The following is a 20,793-nucleotide window of genomic DNA, read 5'->3' as shown; positions in this document are numbered from 1 at the left end:
CTAATCTCAACATTTGTGTGAGCTGCTTCTCCTGACTTTTCCATCTTGCTTCCATCAGCTGGCAGCCTCGCTTTCCCTTTTTCACTTGCCTTGTGTGTCTCCTAGGGCAGGGGCCCCCTGTGCTCCCTGACCCTTCTCTTTAGAGCTGGGGACACTTCCTTCCAGGGGAGCAGCAGCTCTGCAAGCAGCCGTGGCTTTGGCCAGGCATGGGTGCCCCTGCAGCTGCCCTTGGCAGCCCTTTCAGCCCAGCGAGCATTCTGCGTTTCAGTGTGCCAGTTCAGAAGGCATACAGCACACTCTGTCTTCAGGCTTTGAGAAGAGCAGAGCTGATAGGTCCTAAAGATGGACTCATTTATTCCTTTTTAGGGACAATCAGCATTTAAGAAACGAATTGAAATGGGAAAAAAAAAAGTGGTTTTGGTGTTCAGCCAGTAATTTTTAATGACACTAGTCTGTTAGTTAATCTATGAGTCTTGTCTTCCCCAGAAGTGCTATCTCATTTTAGCCCATAGCTTTGATACATCACCTTGTAAATCTCCTTAAGAAGGAAAGTTAACACACTTGAATTAATTGTCTTTTCTTTTAGTTCATTAATTTTCTCTCCTTTTTCTTCCAGGCTTCTCTTTTCTTGGCACTGGGGATAATGTTTTCCCTAGTGAGCATCCCTTTGGTAATCTATGACTGGGTACAGTCAGGAGGCAGTGCCGAAGGCCACTGAAGCTGACCTGAAAAGGAGACATCCCTGTTTGCTACACACCAAAATCGCAACCATCCGTTCTGTTATCTATTCCACCTTTTGTGAGTTTACTCAAATCAAATCCAAATAATGATTTTCCAGTACTGAAAATACTGTTATGGGTGTATTTTCTTGCAGAAAACAGACCCATTTTTCCAACAGGCTTATCACTCTGTCCCATGATACTGAGTTACCAGATCAGCGTTAAGTCTGTGTTAATTGTTGAGAGACTATATAGAGCATTGCTCATAGGAACTCATCACAATTAGTTTGTTTTTCCGCTTCCACCCATGAACTGCATTGTTCTGTTATTATTCTTAGCCCTTGAACCATAAGCTCTGCTCCTTTAAAGCAGCAGCATTTGTTGTTATCAATCCCAGCTGGAGTGATTGTCCCAAATGTCATCAGTTCACACCCTTTCCCTTTGCCTTTTAACCAAAACTCTGCTCTTGAATTGTACGCATTCGGTTTGTTTGTTTGTTTGTTCTGTTGCTGTTTTGTGCACCATTTGCCTCACCAAGTATAGCATTCTTGGTACCGACAGAGAAAGCACCATGAGTGTAAATGAGCATTGTGTAAACCTAGGTCCTAAATCTGGTGCTTTGCTCTGTAACGTTGTGGTGGAGGAGCCAGCCCTAGTCTCGGCTCTTTTGTTGCTTTGGGGAGCAGACCCCTGTGTGTGTGTGTGTGTGTGTGTGTTTTTGCAAAGGGGTGCAGGGAGCAGGAGAGGGACAATCACCACCAGCCACCATTCCCCTGCTACATTTCAGTTTGAACCTGGCCACCAGTAGACTTGACAGCCAGCAATGAGTACTTGAACCTGACCAGAAGCAGACTCTCAGAGATATCCGTAGGAAATCTGCATTTTCTCCAGCATTAAACTGTCTGCTAATGCCCTGTTCTTCTCAGAAATGGCTCCAGTTTTATCAAAACCTACACGTTTAATCATACCTCATGCCTTCTGCATTCTTGGATTCATCTGTACACACCTAAGGTTGGCCTTGTAGAGGCTGGCTCCTCTCTTGTGTCTCATCCTCCTCCCACTGAAGTCAGCAGGGTTTCTGACAGCAGCGGGAGCAGGATCTGACTCACCCTACTCAACTACTGGATATCTAATGGAAATTGAAATCTGTAACATTTATTTCAACAAACATAAACACTTTATATATTTGAAATGTTTTATTTACATTTCACATCAATTCTCCATAGCAATTACAGAAAATACATTAAATTACTACTAGCAGAAACATTGTAACTTGCATCTGTTGTCCACAGAATAAGCATTTGCCTAATGCCTTATAGCTGGTGTAGAGAACTACTTGTACAGATTCAAATGCTAAGCAGGTGATTGTTGACCATTCTCAGCAGACATCTAGTAGTGTACTGCCAGCAGCATAAATGTGAGCTGAAAAGTGTCTTCAGTTTTGCTCTTGAGATGAACCAGGCTCCCTCTGAAAAAAACTGTGGCTAAGGGGAGCCCTAGATCGCATGCAAGGGCTACGTAATGCCCTCTGTGCGTTTGAGATGTACCTGTCAGTACGCAGTGACCCTCTCGTTCCCTGTGGCTGGTTCATTGCCGACTCCCATTGTAGCTGTGGAAGGAGCCTGTCATTAGCAGCACTGCCTGTGGGTAATCTGTCATTGCAGCTTGTTCTTTTTAAGGCCGGGGGTGGAGAATTCAGGATCTTGGGATTTCTGTGAGCTATTGAATTGCCTCAGTTTCCACTGCCTTATCCTACATGGCTTGAAGCTGCTGAGAGTTGAGACTGCAGAGCACTTCTCAGGACCTTAGGAGTTGGTTTCTAAGGGTGACATACAGAGAGGTTAGTTTGGGGCCTTACTTGGAATTTAGGAACTGACATGCAGAGAGGTCCTCTAAGCAGCCTGGCAGCAGAAAGTCCCCTCCCTTCTAGCAAAGACCTGCTGGCCTACAGAGTGGGGCTCCTTCAGCCTGTCCTGACCTGCCAGACTTTTATTCCCAGCAATATAGGCTTCCAGCAAGGTCTCCAGCATGATATCCTTCGTCCCATGCAGCCTGGGGTTTAAAACATGAACAGCTGAGCTAGATGGAATCAGGCAGGCTGAGGGTCAGCTGCTTGTGCTTTCCAGCAAGCGGCCTCAAATGCCCGTGCCTGTGATAGCACAGCTCACCTCCCGTTTATGTGACCACTACTGCCTTAGGTGGGCCCTCATTCACAGAAGTCCATACTGTAGCCTACAAGTCCAGGTGTTAGTGAAACTGTAGAGAGAAGAACCTGTGCTTGCTGTCTCCTCTCAGCTCATTCTAGGCATTTTCCCAGCTCAGGACGTCATTTGGGGTTTCCCTTTCACTGGCACCCAACTCTCCCTGGTAGCTAAAGCAGGAGCCTGGCATCTAGCTGCTCTCTGAATCAGAAAGACTTCTTACCAAGGCCTGTAGAGACAAGGCAAGGGGCAACGCTTTTAAACTGGAAGAGGGTAAATTTAGAATGGGTGTAAGGAAGAAGTTGTTTGTGGTGAGAGTGGTACAGCACTGGAACAGGTTGCCCAGAGAAGCTGTGGATGCCCCCTCTCTGGAAGTGTTCAAGGCCAGGCTGGATGGGGCTTTGAGCATCCCAGTCTGGTGGAAGGGGTTGGAACTAAGTGGTCTTTAAGGTCCCTTCTAACCCAAACCAGTCTATGATCAGCTTGCTGGGATCACATGTCAGGATTCAAGGCACCTTATAATCTCTCTGGATCTCATCCCAAAAAACCTAGCTGAGACCTGAGAATACTGTACAGTGTTATCCTCAAAACACTCCAGGGCTCTTCTGCTTTCCTTCCCCCTTTATCCTCCTACTACTGATTTTTGAGCGGTGACTCTCTGTGCACTGGGGGGTTGTAAAAGAGGAGATCCTGGGAGTGATTTTCAAATACCCAGGTAGGAGCTAAAGGTCTGATCTGCTGCATGGGGTCCCAGAAAGGTCACAACTATGACATCTGCCCCCTCTCCATATTATGTAGTCTCGTGTTTCAAATACTGACCATTGACTTTTGACACCCAGCTACCCTGGACTTGAAGGGCTGTTGGGTGGCTGATTGCTCTTTGCATCTTCCTTAGTCTCCTCCATCACAATCTTTCTCCCTCCCCTTTGCTCTTCTGCCTTCTTCTTTTTCCCAGTTTATATGTGTACTGGAGTTTTACTGGATAAATAGGGAGAAGGATGAGCTGGGTGTGTGCACAGAATGAAATTACCCAAGGTACTGGACCATCAAAGCATATCTTAGATACTGAAAGACAGATACCTGAAATATTGTGTCTTTTAATAGGCTTTGTTTCTGGGTCTGTGAAAAAAAATTTAAAAAAAGGAAAAAAAAAAAAGAGGGAATTTTGCTTAGGCTGATTTACTGGCATCATATTTATAGATATTTATGGAAAGGAATCATGTGTTTATTGATGTCTGTGGTAATGAACGTGAAATAACGTGCTTTTTGTTTTCTCATCAGGTTTATACATTCTTAACAGAATGCAATAGACCCTGCTGTAACTGTCAACATCAGTGATGGATGACAATATTTGTATGAGGTTATCTGTAAAATGTACTGCTGTTATTCAGTTCATTTGGAATAGTGAACTTGTAGCCAACAATGTACGAGTCCCACATTTTAGCTAGGATTTTAAGAGCACAGTGAAATGCTGTAGGAGTTTCTCTGTTGTTAAATTAATAGGATCCAGAGTACCGTATCTACTTAGTAGGTGGTAGCATGCTTTCTTTTCATAGAGAGTTTATCACTATCGTGAGCACTGCAAATTTCATAGACTAGATGAAAAATTGCTCCTAATAACTGCAACAAAGTAATTTAAACTTCTTTTTTGCATAATAGCAACAATCGAGTGGTGAAGGACAAGGAAAGACTAAATAGAAGCAGGGGCTCCCGGTAAGATTGCAGGAGCTAATCTTACACTGAAAAGACAGCCTTGCTGCCTCTCCTAGTCCACAGCACATTGCAAAGAAAATAGTCTTGAGCTTAAACCACCCTTATGGTTGCAGAATACAGCTGCCCTTCTCTGGCCAGCAGCAAGCATGCCTAGTAAGTAAAACACAGTGGATTGTTACCTGGGAGCAGTGTGTTGGGAGCTGTGGTCTCTCTGGGTGTTGCATGCTCCTGGTCAGAGGGCTAATGCCAAATCTGTGCACCAGCACAGACCTTTCGTAGGGCTGACACGGACCCAAGCAGTGCCCATCCCCTGTGTGGGGCTGCAGGGGAAAGGCCGGTCCCATCCTGTGAGGGCAGGGACACCCACCCCTTCCTGAGGGCTGCTGTCCTGAGCCTCACAGAGATCCACAGCTTGTGCTCCCCTTGGAACAGGTCATATCTGCAAATGCAGGTTGGGTGATAGATGGGTTTTGTCTGTACATCTGCCTTACAATGCACAAGCGCCACAGCTCTCTCCAATATTGAGTATTAACAATAACAATTAATGGTATCTCTAGTTCATCGTTAAATTTACACGTTTCTTTGCTTGAGCCTTACATTAAGGCTAAAGAGCATCTTGGTCAAAACAAAACTTTCCATGTGGTGTTGTCCCACCTCCAGTCCTACCGTCCCACCCTGGTGCCTTTATGAGGGAGGCACAGCCGAATGTAGTCAGGTCCATCAGCGGTTCCACAACATGGCTTTATTGCTTGGTGCCAGGGCGCTCGCTTAAACAGTTCCCCAGAGCACTTGGCATCAGGAAATCCTTATTTCCTATAACTTACACAAAGAATGTTTTATTTGTATCTAATGTAAGGATTTCTGTAACAAACTGTGAAAAAAAAAGATTAATAAAAAGTACAGGGCTGGAAAGGTCTAGAATTCACAAATTGTACACATGCCTATGTTTCTGAAGACAAATCTATGCAGTTGTGTTGTATTGTAGGAAATTTCATTTTTATGTATATATATATATTGTAAATAAATAGGATGCTGTATATTTTTGCAGTTGTTTATGCCCTATTATATAGAAGTGTTGAGATAGGCTCTGCATATTAAGAATAATTTTAATAGATATACAAATACTTTAGCTTCAGACTTAGCGAAATGTATATCCTTTCCTTTCTCCCAAGAGTTCAGAATTTGAATCCCAAACTTGAAATTATAATTACATTGCTAATGTAACAACAAGAAAGAAAGAAAGAAAGAAAGAGAGAGGGAGAGAGAGAGAAAGAGAGAAAAAGGGAAAGAAAGAGAGAAAGAAAGGGAAAGACCCAATGAAATTGCTAGGAATAATTCCAGCACAGGTCTCCCTGTTTTCTCCATAGCAAGTTATCCAGTCTTACTACTGGGTAGGATATCTCCCTGCATAAAGTGCCCATTTGGTACCCAGGTACCCGTTCCTCAGCCGAGGCCAGGTGGCAGCAACATGCTGAAACGGACTTGCGCAGAAAGCGGAGCAAGCTGCAGCCAGCAGCCTGCCCCAGCATTATGCCACGTTGGGTTTCAGGCCTGTATATCGTTCTGCAGAAGGTAACTAGTACAGATAGAAGTCAGACCAGGACTTCCGTACTTCTTTTTCAGCCAGCAGAAATGTAGATCAGAAAAAAAAAGTATTATGTGCCGGGGGTAGGTGACAACCAGAGCGATTTGTTCTGGTTGTAACCCGCTCCCTGCAGCTCCCTTGCTGCAGAGCCCTGTGGCTGCTCCTCCAAGACAGACCCAGGCATGCAGCTATTGTGTGCCCACAACACTAGCATCTCCCGTGCTGGGAGAGCATCCCCCCCCCACCAGGGACAGCTCGTACATCCCTTCTATGATCAGGCAGACGCCAGCATTTTGGTCACGGGATGGCTGCATGTCCAGGGTGGGTTCGATGGAAGGGGACAGATGTGTAAGCCCCGAGAGTGCCTCTGTGGGAGTGCAGCCTCGGCGCTGCAGGCGAGTGCTGTCGACAGTTTTGCGTAGAGTCGCTCACTGGTAAAGCGCAGAAGTGCTTTTTTTCAGGACTGATTAAAAATGGAGGTTGAGAAATGCATCTAAAAATAATCGTATGTTTTTTGTGTTTAATTTATGGTCTTGGATGAAAATGAAACTTGAAATAACATTTGCTTTAACCATGAGCACAAATTTGAGGAAAAATTTATATGCAGTCACTTCTATGGAGCTTTTCAAATTAATACAAGTGTACGTTTTGTTTTCAGTGTTACAGCCAACAAAATATAATCTGTAAAGGTATTTTTCCACAAGACTTGAACTTGAACTTGTTTATAGAAAGCTGTTTTTAGCATCCCAAGGTATGTTAAGGCTTACCCAGATCCAGTATAAACAATACTGTTTGAATGATGTACACTTGATATGAGCTCATCTCTAATAGATTGTTCAAGTGAGTGAATGGTAATATTTTGCTCCTGCTAACATCACCATACTTTGTGCTGTTCATATTCGAATAAAAGATGCAGTTTTTCAGTTTCCGTGTGTAAATAAAGAAAAAAAATGTATTAAGTTCTATAATCTCTGTTACCTCTATAGTTTTTAAACATTAAAATTGTGATCTAAACTAATGCCTTGGGCTGTACTCATTCTTTCAAAGCGATGAATATATATCATTTTAATCCCTTAAACAGGGTGTGTTCCCAACTCTTATGCAAGTGCTTTCACTGACCTCAGGGCAAGCAGCTCTGTAAAGCCAGCTGTATTAGATTCTGTGCAATATATAGAGCAAAACATCAATACAAAGCTGTGGAGCATCAACAGAACATTTCTAGTACAGCTTTAGAGGGACTTGAAGCCAGGCATACAGTCACCACAGATCAGGGTTGTTGAAGATGACAGAATTTGTCAAGCCCAGCGCTTGCTTCTGACCACTCCCTGAAGGCTGTCCGAGCGCTTGCCAGGCTGTTTTGGTGTAAAGTCAGACCGTTTAGCTTTAAGAGCTGCTGTAGTTGGCTTTCAGCTCAGATGCTAAACTAATGCCTGGACTAGATAAACCCCTGCTGTACCTTCTCTGCTACTGAGGCAGAAACTTGCAGCAGATGGATGAGGAGGATATCTGAGGACAGTGATGTCTTATACATTCCAGGCTGGATCTGCTGAAGTGCCTCTGTCAAAGCCTTAGCGGGTCTGGAAAATGTTAACTTTTTGCCTTTGACTGCTTATTTTAATAGTTCTCGTGTTGTAGTGACCACTTAAAAGAAGAGCCCTTGGCTGGAGTCCTAGCCGCAAGACAGCTGGCTTGGCTGAAGCAAGGAAGGGAACAGCCTGTGGTGCCGGGCCCCTCTGCAGGACACGCAGTGGGAGGGTTTGGGGACCAGGCAGAGGCTTGCCGAGGGAAAAGTCTTGAAGCTATGCTGGTAGCAGAGGTGCACTCACCTGGTCCAGTAGGCTGACCCCTTTGAACATACCATTTGCTCCCAGTTCTCTACCCATAATCACCTCAGAGCCATACCTTAAACCACAGGAGCGTGGGTTGCGGAATGGAGGAAGAAAGAGGAGAAGCTGTATTTCTTTTCTTCCTTCCTTGCAGAGATGAGCACAGGCATCTGTCACCTTCTGCAGTGCAATTTGACAGCTTCACCTCAAATTCACCTAAAACCACAGAGCCAAAGGAAGAACACCAGCCGCCTTTCCAGCCGCAGACTTCTACCTTTGGCTTGGCTTGGTCTTCCTGCGTCCCCGTGGCTGGCCAGATCTCTGAGTTCGTCTGACTTCTCCCTACTTGAGGGTGAAAAAAGGTAAATTACCTTTTCCTTGGGCAAGGGATGCAGCCTTGTCTAAGGGAAGAGACCCCTCCCCCATTTGGTAGAAATGAGATCTTAATTTGACTTCAGTTATGTGAAATTGCAGCTAGTCTTCAGGCTGAAGCTCAAATTCAGGCCCCTGTTAAGATGTCTCATTCCCCGCTGTGCTCAGAGCTGGAACTAAGTGCTCACACCAGCTTTACGAAGTGGAGGAAGCAGAGATGCTTCCCTTACCTACTCACAAACCCATGGCAGACCAAATGTGGGCTTCACTGCAGTTGTTGGGCCCCACAGGGCAGCAGCACCACTTGCTTTGTGTCTGGCTGTGCTCAGAGGCCCTGGCTGAAGTAGGCCCCGCTGCCTGTTACTGGTGCTGTTAGACACAAGTTCTTGGGCAGCCTGGCATCTGTCTTTTGCAAATATTATGTGCCGTGCATTTCTCTTTCAACTGACTATTACAGAAAATGAAGTCTCTGTGCATTATACTGCTAAATGCCACGGATTTGGCAAGGGGGAGTGCTATTGGGTTAGCGTGCCTCAGCCTTGCCATGGCTTACTGCTTTAAAAACATGAGGTTATTGGGATTCTTGGAAAAAGGTGTAGTTCGCCTGAAGTTTAGACAATAGGGCTAGGAAAGTAAGCTGTGATGGTTGGGGTGCGTGTCCCTGGGTGTAAGCCAGCCTGTCAGTGAGCCCATCTGCGGAGCCAAGCCGCCCCGCAGCGGTGATGGCACTGCCTGCCTGGCTGCCACCCACCTCCACGTCCATGGGGTGCAGACACAGGCCCGGCCCCAAAGGCCCTCCTGCCCCAGAGAAACAGAGACAGAAGATAACCGGGGCCAAGAGCCACGTCCCCTCCTCACAAGCCTCATGTCCTCTTCTCAGAGGTGGCCGCAGCTCCAGCCCCCCTCCCCTGCCTGTCGTGGCCCTTCGGCAGTGCATTTGCCTCATTGCTGGCAAGCTCTGCTGCCAGCTATGAAAAGCTGGTGATGCTTGGCTGTTTTTTGGTGGAGAGCATTACTTCAGGCTGTACTCTGTGAAAGCACCAGGCACTGACCATGCTCATGTCAGGCTCCTGTGAGCTATTCCTTCCTGCACACCTCTGGGGACCTGCCCTCAGGTAATATCCTAAAAGCAACTCTTCTCAAAACCTGTTGATTTTCCAGCAGAGCTCACTTTGTGTAAGCTTTGAAAAAGCTGGAGCAAATTGCTAAGGCAGGTTGCCTTGGCTGGTGGAAAGATGTAAAGACCAATCCTAACAGCCAGGGAAGGATTTGGGGTTACCGCTGGATGTCCCCAGGGGTGATGTGATGCCAGTCATTCGTCACTTTGCCCCAACCAGTAAGTCAGTGACCTCCCATCTTGCTGACTGGGCACACACATGTGTAACACATGCACAAGCACACCATGTTTCTGACCACCCAATCTGCCACAGGCAGAACAAAATCTCAGTGCATGAAAGAACACAGGTGATGAATTTAACCACACTTTGAGGCCACCTGAAGGTGCTCAGATACCACCATGGTGAACGTTAGGCATAAAGCAGCCAAGGGATTGCTCAGGCTGTAGCCACAGGCCTGCCCTGTCCCATTACCACCTATTACAGACTGGCCCTGCAGCTCAGGCAGAGCTGCTGCCACCTTGCCTCACCCAGGACAGCCTCAAGTTGTGCCAGGGCAGGTTTAGATTGGATATCAAAAAGAATTTCTTCACAAAGAGGGCAGTCAAGCATTGGTGGAGTCCACATCCCTGGAAGTATTTAGGAGATGTGTGGACATGGCCCTAAGGGACATGGTTTAGTGATGGGACTCAGTAGGTCAGGTTTGATGGACTGATGACCTTGAAGGTCTTCTCTGACCTAGATGTTTCTGTGACAGCTTGAGTTGCTCAACCCTTCCCTTTGCAGCTTCTCTTTAGCCACACAGCATTGTATGACAACAAGCTTTTTGCAGAGGTGTTTGGCAGCGATTGCAGAGATGAAAGCTACGTACTAGTTGCAGGAGCATCAGATGCAGTTTCCCCTCTGCTCTCCAGCTGAAGACAGCCAGAAGAGCATGGTCAGGGGCTCCATGCGGACACACAGCCTTCCAGCTCTGCTCCTGAGACCTGCAATAACCAGACCTGTTCCACACCACATGTACAGTGTTTGTTCTGGGGTCTCGCCACAGTCTTCGACACGTGTGTGCCCATGCAGGATGGGGTACAACCTAGGAAGACCAGCCTCTTCAGCAGAGCTGGACATTTTTCTCCAAAATGCTCCATCAGACTCCGTTCGCCTCCGATGTGCTGCCTCATCCTTCTCCCTGCGTTTCTATGGAAACTGCTCTCACCTCCACTCACTGCTGCTCACGCGGCCATCAGCAACCCACCCTGTGCTTTGGGGGCTGCAGAGGAGCTGGTGAGCATCTGATGAGGACGTGTCCATGCAGGTGGGCTCTCCAAAGGCTCACGTGGAGGGTGCTTGTCCCTGCTGCACTGCAGCGCACACAGATAATTTGCTCCCTCTGTGGTCTGCTCCCACATCCACCACTATCACCACCACAGCATCGTGGCTGTCACCCAACCCCTTTCCATCCACAAGGAAGAGGTGGGAGGAGGACAAGGCAGGAGGCTCGTGCTGCCAAGTTTTCACACATGGCCCAGAGCACGGAGGGTCTGTTGGCCAAATGTCTCCCCAGCCTCCGGGACCAGCTCTGCGGAGCCCCAGCCACGCTCCTGGATGCTCAGCCCACCACAGAAATGTGGCGAACATGGTGCTCAGCAGCTTTGCCGAAGGAGCCGAACATGTCAAGTATAAAAAAGTGTTGTTCTGCCCTGGGTAATTATAATGGAGCACAGCAGAGCTAGGTGCCAAGGTACTGGAAAGTGTTATGATAACAAAGAAAGTCATAAAGAGGGTGGAGAAATTTTTACGACGTGAGATCAGATTAATGACCTGTACAATGACTGCAGTAAAAACAGCAGCATACAGATGCTACAACATTTGTAGAACACATTTCTTGAAACCCTAACTAAAGCCTGTAATTTCCTTGGATGTAAAAAAAAAAAAAATTATATGTTCTCTGACAAAAGCGGTTCTTGCACACTCTGAAGTCTCCTCAGGCTTTGTGCAGACAACAGCTCCCACTAGTATTTTTACATGAAAGCTGGGTCTCCTATTAATTTTCAGATACCGTTTGTAAATAATCAGAGAAGTACCAGATGCCAGGGAAACAACTTCCCTGCCATAACAAGGAATTATATATCTCTGGCAATTAGATCATCATAAAATAAAAGGAAAACAAGCATCAGTCTGCCATTCTTGCATTCAGTGGCATTTAAACAATGAAAGCAGTCTCTTTTACTACAGCTGGCAGCCTTCCAGCAGCACTTTGAAAAGGCAGTGTGGCCTCCGTGTAAATTGATAAACAATCTTGTTGAGCAACAGGCACAGGAACATTCAAGCCTTTGTTAAATTTTGACTCGAGTGGAGCACTAATTGGCATCTTTCTGGGCAGAACAAACAGGGTCAACCTCGTTGCTTTACATAGGCAGATTATTTTAACCAGAACACACAGCTAATGAAACAGAACCCAGGAATGGGGATGCTAAAAGATGCAGAAATTGTTTGATTTCTTAAAGAGCTCTGGTTGGGGGCAAAAAATCAAACTTGGTTAGTGAAAAAACTTGAATAACCGGGGCCTAGGCGTGTTGGTGGCTTCAACACAGGCTTAGGCTCACTACAAAAGCAGATATTTCATCTTCACTTGGGTTGTTTATTTCCTGCCGATCACTGACCGTAACGTTCAGGACCAATGCAATCCAGAGAGGGGATAATATCCTCACCTCTGCTCCGGGCCAAGGATCAGAAATCTTTTGTACACGGCTGCTAGGGCCCACCAAGATGCAGAGAAGTCTCTGGTGTGCGGGAAGCGTGCTCAGACACCTTCCTGCCAGCTAATTACCTCCTGCTGCCCAGTGCTCCTGCACATCTCTGCCTGCTCCAGAGTACACTGGGGCAAGCTCAGCTCTTCTCTATTCCTCTTTGTGATGGAGCAGAGCACAAACCCTGCCAAGAAGAAAGTGCACCCCATCAAGTCTGCAACTCCCAGGCAGGCAGCTAAAGTACCAAGCAAGTGGGGTGGCACTGCAGCTCACCAGGCAAACAAGTCAGCAACACTTTGACTTCTCTGAGGAAAATTTTACTAAAAAGGGAGATCAATTATAAATTAGTTCATTCAAGTAAGAACACGTCCATATTTACATTACAACCCTCTGTCAAACACAAGAGACCATTAGACCTATTTATTGCAGAAATAACCTATACTTCCTTTGAGGGCACCTGAACACCACTTAGGCTCAGGACTGTCATCTAAAAATGGACATTTTTTGATTTGGATATTTACAAACAGCCCAGATGCCAGTAAACAAAATAGGTCAAAACCAATAGCCAGAAAAATAATCTTGCTTCATGCTCTTTACCTTCCCACCTACCTCTGAGAAAACAGTGTGGTTAGCACAGCTGAGCAATGAAAACAACATCCACAAAAAGCAGGATTCATTGAATCTAGCTCCGAGAGCTGTGCTTTTCACAAGGAGACAGACATGGCAAGGGCACTTACCCACAAGAAGAACCTGCAGTGCTTCTAACCCTGCTGTTTTGTAGAGGTGCACCAAAGGAAGCACTGTCCCAGCACACAGTCCATAATACCTCTGCTACCTTGCTGGGGAAGTACTAACTTTGTGATGTCCTGTGGCTCAAAGCTGCAAGAGCTTTCACATGTCCCCACCACTGCCTCACCAAGTGCTGGATTCTGCATCTGGGAAGCAGTAACCCTGCTATATGTACAGACTGGGGGATGAGATATCAGTATTGCAGAAAGGGATCTGGGGGTTTTGGTCAACAGCAAGCTGAACATGAGCCAACAGTGTGCCCTGGCAGCCAGGAGGGCCTACCATATCCTGGAGTGCATCAAGCACGGCATTGCTAGCTGGTCAAGGGAAGAGACTGTCACACCTCTGCTTTGCCCTGGTACAGCCTCACCTCAAGCACTGTGTGCAGTTTTGGGCACCACAGTATAAGAAATAGGTAAAACTATCAGAGAGTGTCCAAAGGAGAGCTACAGAGATGGTGAAGGGTCTGAATGGGAGGATGTACAAGGAGTGGCTGAGGCCCCTTGGTTTGTTCAGCCCAGAGCAGAGCAGGCTGAGGGGAGGCCTCATGGCGGCCTGCAGCTCCCTCACGAGGGGAGCGGAGGGGCAGGTGCTGAGCTCTGCTCTCTGGGGACAGCGACAGGACCCGAGGGAACGGCATGGAGCTGGGACAGGGGAGGGTCAGGCTGGGTGTTAGGGAAAGGTTCTGCACCCAGAGGGTGGTCGGGCACTGGGACAGGCTGCCCAGGGCAGTGGTCACAGCACTGAGCCTGCTGGAGTCCAAGAAGCATTTGGACAATGCTCTCAGATACACGGTCTGATTTTGGGGTGGTCCTTTGGCGACCCAGGAGTTGGACTTGATCCTTGTAGTTCCCTTCCAACTCAAGATATTCTATCAGCTGTAGAAGAATATCATCAAGCTGTACGACTTTCTTCTTGTGGCCTACACATGCAGGCTAATCCCTGACACAAATTACTTATCCAATGGAGAAGCAAATCGGCACGGACACCAGCATTTAACACTATCCCAGTAGGCTTTGCAGCAACACTGCATGCTGTAGAAAATGCATCTGCTCTTAACGCTGGTTAAACTAGGTCACCAGAAATATTTCTTCCTGCACTGTCATTTTGAATCTGAACATGCAGAAACTGCAGCGTTCAAGTTCCTGCAGACCTGTGGAACAAAACCACCTTACCAGGAAGGAAACTAGAGGCTAGTGCAATCCTCAGCACTACTCTCAGCATTTTTTATGGTGTTAGGTCTGGGATAAGATAGATATTGAGTGTTTTGCTTTGACAGATGAAAAAAAAATAGTCATACTACAACTCTCATATGTGCTTGTCATTTAGCAGCCCTGCTCCTGTTACTTGTTATGGCCTTAACAAGTCTGCAAGACAGTGGGTGCCTCCTGCTTTTTCTGTTTAAAGTCAGCAGATGGTGCTTTTAGAAGGACTGTCTTCCATCTCGGCTGCTTTAGAGCCAAAGGAGTTTGGTAGACCCTGTAAAAAGATGCTCCAGTGAGCTGTGAGCACTTGGGAAACCTAGAAGAGGAAAATGGTCCTTGCACACATAGCCTTAATACTGGCTGAAGGAAGGCCAGACTGACAGAGGGTCAGAAAGCTTTGCATTAAAATATAAGTCCCTTGATGAGTCACGCTTTCATTTTCAGTAATGTGTTACCCTTTTATCTCAGCATTTCATACTGTTATTTCTCAGCACAGAATCTCAAAGTGCCTCCAATGCACAGGCAGCAGAGATGGTGAAGTCTCTGCTCAAGTGTATTCTGCAGGGAGGCACAAAAGAAGCTGCAAAGGAAGAAAGTGCAGATGGGAGACCCAGCACTTCCTCAGAGCTGGCCAGGCAAGGGAAGCTGCTGCTCTGCATTTGGGCGCCCAGAGGAGGGCAGAGGAAGAGTGTAAGATAATTCAGTTTATTTATATCTCCCTTTTTAACACTTCTGTCATTTTCTGTCTGACTCAACGTCTGCCCTGTGGTTGGAATTTCAGTGTCAAACCCTGAACAATTTGAATGCATTTTAATAATATTAGTGATAATAGTAATTTTATTATGAATAATACTGTAATAACTCAGGTAATGTGCATTGTGTTTATTCTTAAAATGTTCATTCCCTCTGCCTTTTTATTGAAAATTATTATTTTCTGAGCTTTTACAAAATAATTTATGCACTTCTCCCTGCCCCAGGCTGGTGTGACCACAGCTGGATTCCCGCTGGGGCAGTGCAGACCTGAGGCTCCAGCCACGGCCATGTGCAGGGGCCACATCTCACAGCAGACGGGACGGGCAGGGCTGGCTCCTCAGCCCCCAGCCCAGCTCTTGACCCATGTGAGAGCAGAAGCAACGCGCAGCATGTGCCAGGCCAGCTCACCAAACCATGGCCAGGTGCACAGTGCTGGTGCTAGGGTGGGCAGTCCCACTTGTCATCCACATCACTCTTTTCATGTGATAATAAAGCCATCATTTTTCAGCCATTTCCTTCGTGCTTTTGAGGGACAGCCAACAATCTGGCTCCTGTAATACCAAACAAAGTACAAGGGCAATGCGTTCACATCCATAGCCACCTGTGCTGCCCTTTTACTTCTGCTGAGGTGCCCCCTACTTTTATCACCAGCGACTCAAGCAAGGCTGCACACCACAACCTGCATGGCATCAAGAACAACAGCTACAGTGAAGGCTTTGCTCAAATGCTTCCATTTGACACGTGCACCGCTGGCATCCTGATATTAAAACAGTGATAATATAAAACAGAGATGTTCAACCTTCATGAGTCCTTTGGCACAGGTGAGATCTAACACAAATGTGATTCTAACAGCATCTGAACAAATCTGTAATAAGTTTCAGTTCTGTATGGAAAATATTTCAACAAATGAGAAGTCCTACATCAGTTTTCTTGACATTTTACAGGATAAACATTGTCAGAAGTATTTTAAACTTTAGCCTGCTTGATTGGTAATACCCAGTGTGTTTTATAAACCTCATAAAAATCAAAGCCATCAGAATGGGGTACTCTGGGGTGCTCATCAGCTAATCGGGGGAAGCCACAGATGGGTGTCAGTCCTAAGCATGCAGAAGTTAGCCAATATGGCTTTCTTGGTGTAGTGCCACAGCAAATGACAACACAAAACTGATACTAGGCAGAAGACCGTCAGAAGATCTGCAAACACTGTAAAGGAGTTGGCTCTCTCCGGTTGCCTTAGCTGTGCCTCCTGCAGTTTGTTATAACATCGTTCGCACATGGAAGCAGATGGTATGCTACATATCAATTTACTATGCCTCTCTTTCACAGATTTTTTCGGTTCTGTCTGTGCATTTTTATTCAAAAGAGGACCATATGGTCCCTGTGAGGTAGTTTATAAATAATTGTATATTTACAGTAGCAATTGAAAGCAGAGTCACATGCTTACCTTCAGGAAGGCAGCTGAAAGTAGCTGGGTATTACAGGGTTTTGAATGATTTCCTCAGTACAGCACAGAGATAGGCAATGAATAATTAAACAGAAATTGATTTCACGTGGCCTTCCTGATTGCATTTGTTCTGCTACTGCTGCAAAACACTAGGTTCCTAATCAGAGCTGGTCGAAGAGAGATGGGGTCATGCGTGCTCTAATGGCATTGCCTCCATCCAGCTGGAACAACAGTCCCAGGCCCCTGCTCTGCCAGGGGCTGGATCAAGTTCTACAGTGACGGACAGCATAGGCAGGATGGTGCTCCACAACCAGGAGACTCTCCTTCGCCCTCGAAGTTTGCAGGGGCCGGTTTGAGCCTCTGGCTCGGCCCTTCCCCCAAGGGAGCTCTTCTCTGGGTGCAGGTGGCCAGAGGACAGCAGACGTGTAGTTAGCACCGCTTCCCCAAACACCCTGAGAGGCTCCTGCGAGCAACCGGCTGCCTTCTGCTTGGGCTTCCTTCTTCCTCCCCACACGCTCAGTCACCATCTCTCCTTGCAATCTCAGTGCAGAGCAAATTTTCCTTCAGAAAGCAACTGTCTGAAGAAGCAAGACTGAATTTGCTGGCGTAAAACCCCAACCATTTTCAGTGCAGGGATGACTGAATCAAGGCCTCTCCCTGCCCCCTGTGAATATTTTCAGCACTGCCCTTGCTTTCCACACCAAGAGTTGAAGACAAAACCACACCTCCCAGATGCCAAGGGAGGGTGTGCAGGGTCAGATTTCCCAGATGCTCAGTCTCCCAATTAGGGATAAATTGTCAGAAGAGCTCAGCTTCTACTTAGGTCTAATAAATAAAAGTAGATTTTTTAGAGGTGCCTCCCGTTGATATTACTGGCCAGGATATGCCCATGAGACCTCTCTTTTGGAGACTTTAATAATCTCTTTGTAAGTCCTCTCTATTTATTTGTGGGTTTAACTGGGGATACATGAATAAGCATGGTGCCCAGCCCTCCAGCTCCTCTGGTCACTGTATCCCTGTTCTTCTTCATTCCCCTTCCCTCTGGCACTATGTTTTTGCGCGTGTAAGAATAAACATGGGACAAAAATGAAGATAAAATTGATTCAGTCTAGGTGGCAAAGTTATAATTCTCTTTACTTTCCATTCTTTACCACTTGCTCTGCTGATCAGTAATGAGATTTTCTTTTCATCGTGATCCTTGGGGTTGATGCCTTAGGAGAAGGCTGTGGGCTGTGATTTACAGAGCTGAGTGGCAGGATTAGGTGGGTTATGTAAGTAAGACAGCAAAATCAATCATGAACAAGATTTAGACTCATTCTGATGTTGTATTGAACCCTGCCCTCTCCCCTTCAGCTTGAGAAGAAAAAATGGCAGAGATCTGAAAAATAATTTGGGAAGTCACTTTCAGGCATTGTTCTTCCTACTTTTTTGAGCTTTACTATTAACTGCCAGATGCTGCTGCTGAAATCTTTTGCTTCAGTTATGCAGCACTTTCATCAGTACCACATAGAGTAATGTGAGCTGATATGGCTCTCTCACGCGAGCATGAAAGAAAAGTCATATAATACACACACGCAGTCCCAGCTGATTCTTAAATCTACTCACAGGCTGTTCAGTGATAAATCAATCTGGACTTGGCTGATATCCTTTGCACTGCTGGATGTAAGCTTTCTGCCCACTTTTGTTATTTAAAGAGTGAGAAAGAAGTTTTGCTTTTCATTGCTCTTTCTTTTATAGATTGACAAACAGCCTTTTCACTGTAACAGGGTTAGGTACAGATTAATGAGTTTGTATTATCAGGAGATGAATGTCTGACTCCAAAAAGATATTTAGGTACTTAATAACAAACATGGGCTTGTCCTAGATTTCAAAACTGAAATGCAAGAGATGTGTGCACGTGGCATTAAGGGACATGGTTTAGCGATGGGACTCAGTAGGTCGTGTTGATGGTTAGGCTTGATGATCGTGAAGGTCTTTTCCACCCTGATGATTCTATGAAGATCTGGGTCTAAGTGACCATATCAGTAAAACTGGGAAACTAATTACACACAAAAGGCTTTCAATGCATAGAATTATCAGTCAAAAAAATAATAATAGATTACTTTTTGCTAATCTCTTTCATTAATAATGATTACATTGCTATTTGTGATGATGGTTCAAGCTCTTTTTCTCCTGATGAGATCCCATAAATATTCCAATGCAATGCAGATATAAATACAGTGGACCTGTACTGTGCATCTGCAAAAGCTCCAGACAGTAAGAGTGATATAAAAGTGAGAACTGTAACTTTTTGTCTAAGCTGATTCACTGTGATAAAATGAGCAAGCAAAATACCTAACAATACTGAATTTCAATGGTGTTATTCATATAATCTCTAAAATTATTGGTTTAGCAAGCATACTTTAAAGACATATCTGTTTCTAAATATATGGGGCAGCTAGTAAATATACAATTAGTAAATGTAAATAATATTTCACTGATTTCATCAAAGTAGCTTTAATTTATCTTAAATGACCATCTGATCCAATAATATCTGTCCTCTGTTTTTAGCTTGACTCCAGAACTCTGCATTGTCCCTGCCATAGTAAAATGACAACTTCCACAAAGGCAAGAAATTAATTGACTTCATATTTTAAACAAGTTATTGTTAGAATAAATGGAAGTCTCTTAACTCTTAACGACAGTGAGTCAGATGCATCTGACCTTTGTGGGTGGGACTTTATTATGTCCTCTGTGTTTAAGAAAGTACAGTATTGTAATATTATTCACCACATACCAAGAGTTCCATCGAAGGCTGACAATCACAGGAAAAGGCACATCCTCATTTACAGTACTGCTGAAACGCTAAATATGTCCGGTCATATAAAGCCTGATCCTGTGAAGTTTTGGCATCGCCCCTCAATAGGAACTAACAACATCCCCACTACTCCCTTTCCCTAAGGGACACTCATTGTGCTCACTCACGGCTCGCAGCCCTTTAGACCTCTCTCTAAAAAAAAAAAAAAAAAAAAAAAAAAAAATTAAAAAAGGATAACGGGAATGAGACTCCAGCAAAAACACTGTTGCTCCCTTAAAATGAAGTGCCTGGGGGGGAGGAGAGGGGAAGGGGTGTGAATACATGATTACCTCGAGGGGAAAGACAGAGATGGGCAATTTATGGCCTGCAGAAGGGAGCACGGTGCCTGCAGCACTGGAGATGTTCAAGGCCAGGCTGGATGAGGCTCTGGGCAACCTGATGTGGTGGGTGGCATCCTTACCCATGGCAGGGGATTGGAAAGAGACGATCTTTTAAGGTCCCTTCCAACCCGAGCCATTCTATGACTCTGCGATGTTATGAAGGTGCCGTGCTGCCACCTGCGGGCCCAGCCTCCAAACGGCGGCTCCGTACTGCTTGCTTGAGAACCAGCAGCCTTCGGAGGATTTTCCCCCAGTGAAGGTGGAAATTACCCCAAAAGAGCTGCTGCAGCCATCCTCTCCTGCTGGGAACAGGCGATGCTGCAGGACGGATGCTTCATGGTCACAGAGGGTGGTGGTTGTAGAAACCGTCACAAGCACATCCTTGGCTTGTGTCTTAAGTCCTGTGGAAATACTTCCCAGGTGGAAATTAGCCACGGTGTTCATGCACCAAGAAAATGAAAAAAAGTTTGCAAATCTTATGGTTTTGTTATAGCAGTTGGGTCTGTAGTTGGGGTCCCATGCCTGCTGGCATCCAAGCCACCCCTATTTACCTTTGCAAAGCAGCAACCTAAATCCCTCCCCTGCTGAGAACCGGGCCTGCTCTCCGTGTGAAGACCTGCTGCTCACTTCTGTCTGGGAGAGCACAAGCAGCAACATCTCTTCTAAAGCCAGCAGCACCTTTTGGGATGTTTTGACCTTCCTCTCTCCAAAACTGGCTCCACCATGTGGCTAGCTCAGTTACTCTGCAGCTCCTGTAACGCGAGTCATGCAATTAGCTGCTTGGTGACTGCTTTGCGGGAGCCGCCCCAAAAAGGTTGACTGAAGGGGGTTTCCAAGTGCTCGTCCTGACACTCATTTGAAGAAAAGGCCCTATTCAAAGAGGATTTCGCATCTTTTCCCACAATTTTCTGAGCAACTAAAGCTTGGGGAAATATGGGCAATTGTGGCTAGAATGCACACAGGTTTTGTTTCTATTTAAAATTTTCAAGAATTATTCGCCAGTCCACAGACTATTGAAAAATCCGCATTTTCCCTCTAAAGATCATAAATCTGCTTTACTAAAGCTAATTTAGAAATCCCCACACGCTGCTGCTCCAGGCAGCATTCCCCAGAGCCGGTGTGGCCGCTTGCAAGCTGGCTGCCCGGAGCT

The 20,793-nt window shown here is 45.9% G+C and overlaps 1 protein-coding gene across 3 annotated transcripts in view; it reads left to right on the top strand.

The window, feature by feature from the left end:
* SLC38A1 (solute carrier family 38 member 1) overlaps nt 1–7,236 on the top strand; it is a 40,140-nt gene extending 32,904 nt beyond the window's left edge. For 2 of the 3 annotated variants that reach the window (XM_040551789.1, XM_040551798.1), the window contains one exon: nt 617–7,236. In XM_040551789.1, the coding sequence (XP_040407723.1) occupies nt 617–681 (65 nt within the window). In that variant the 3' untranslated portion in view covers nt 682–7,236. The remainder of the gene's footprint in view (nt 1–616) is intronic. The other variant, XR_005818271.1, reaches the window with a different exon arrangement.
* The last annotated feature ends 13,557 nt before the right edge of the window (nt 7,237–20,793 follow it).

Source organism: Cygnus olor, chromosome 1, assembly GCF_009769625.2.
Source record: "Cygnus olor isolate bCygOlo1 chromosome 1, bCygOlo1.pri.v2, whole genome shotgun sequence".
Taxonomy (NCBI): Eukaryota; Metazoa; Chordata; class Aves; order Anseriformes; family Anatidae; genus Cygnus; species Cygnus olor.
The sequence above is the reverse complement of the archived record's forward strand: the minus strand, read 5'-3'. Positions and strand labels throughout refer to the sequence as shown.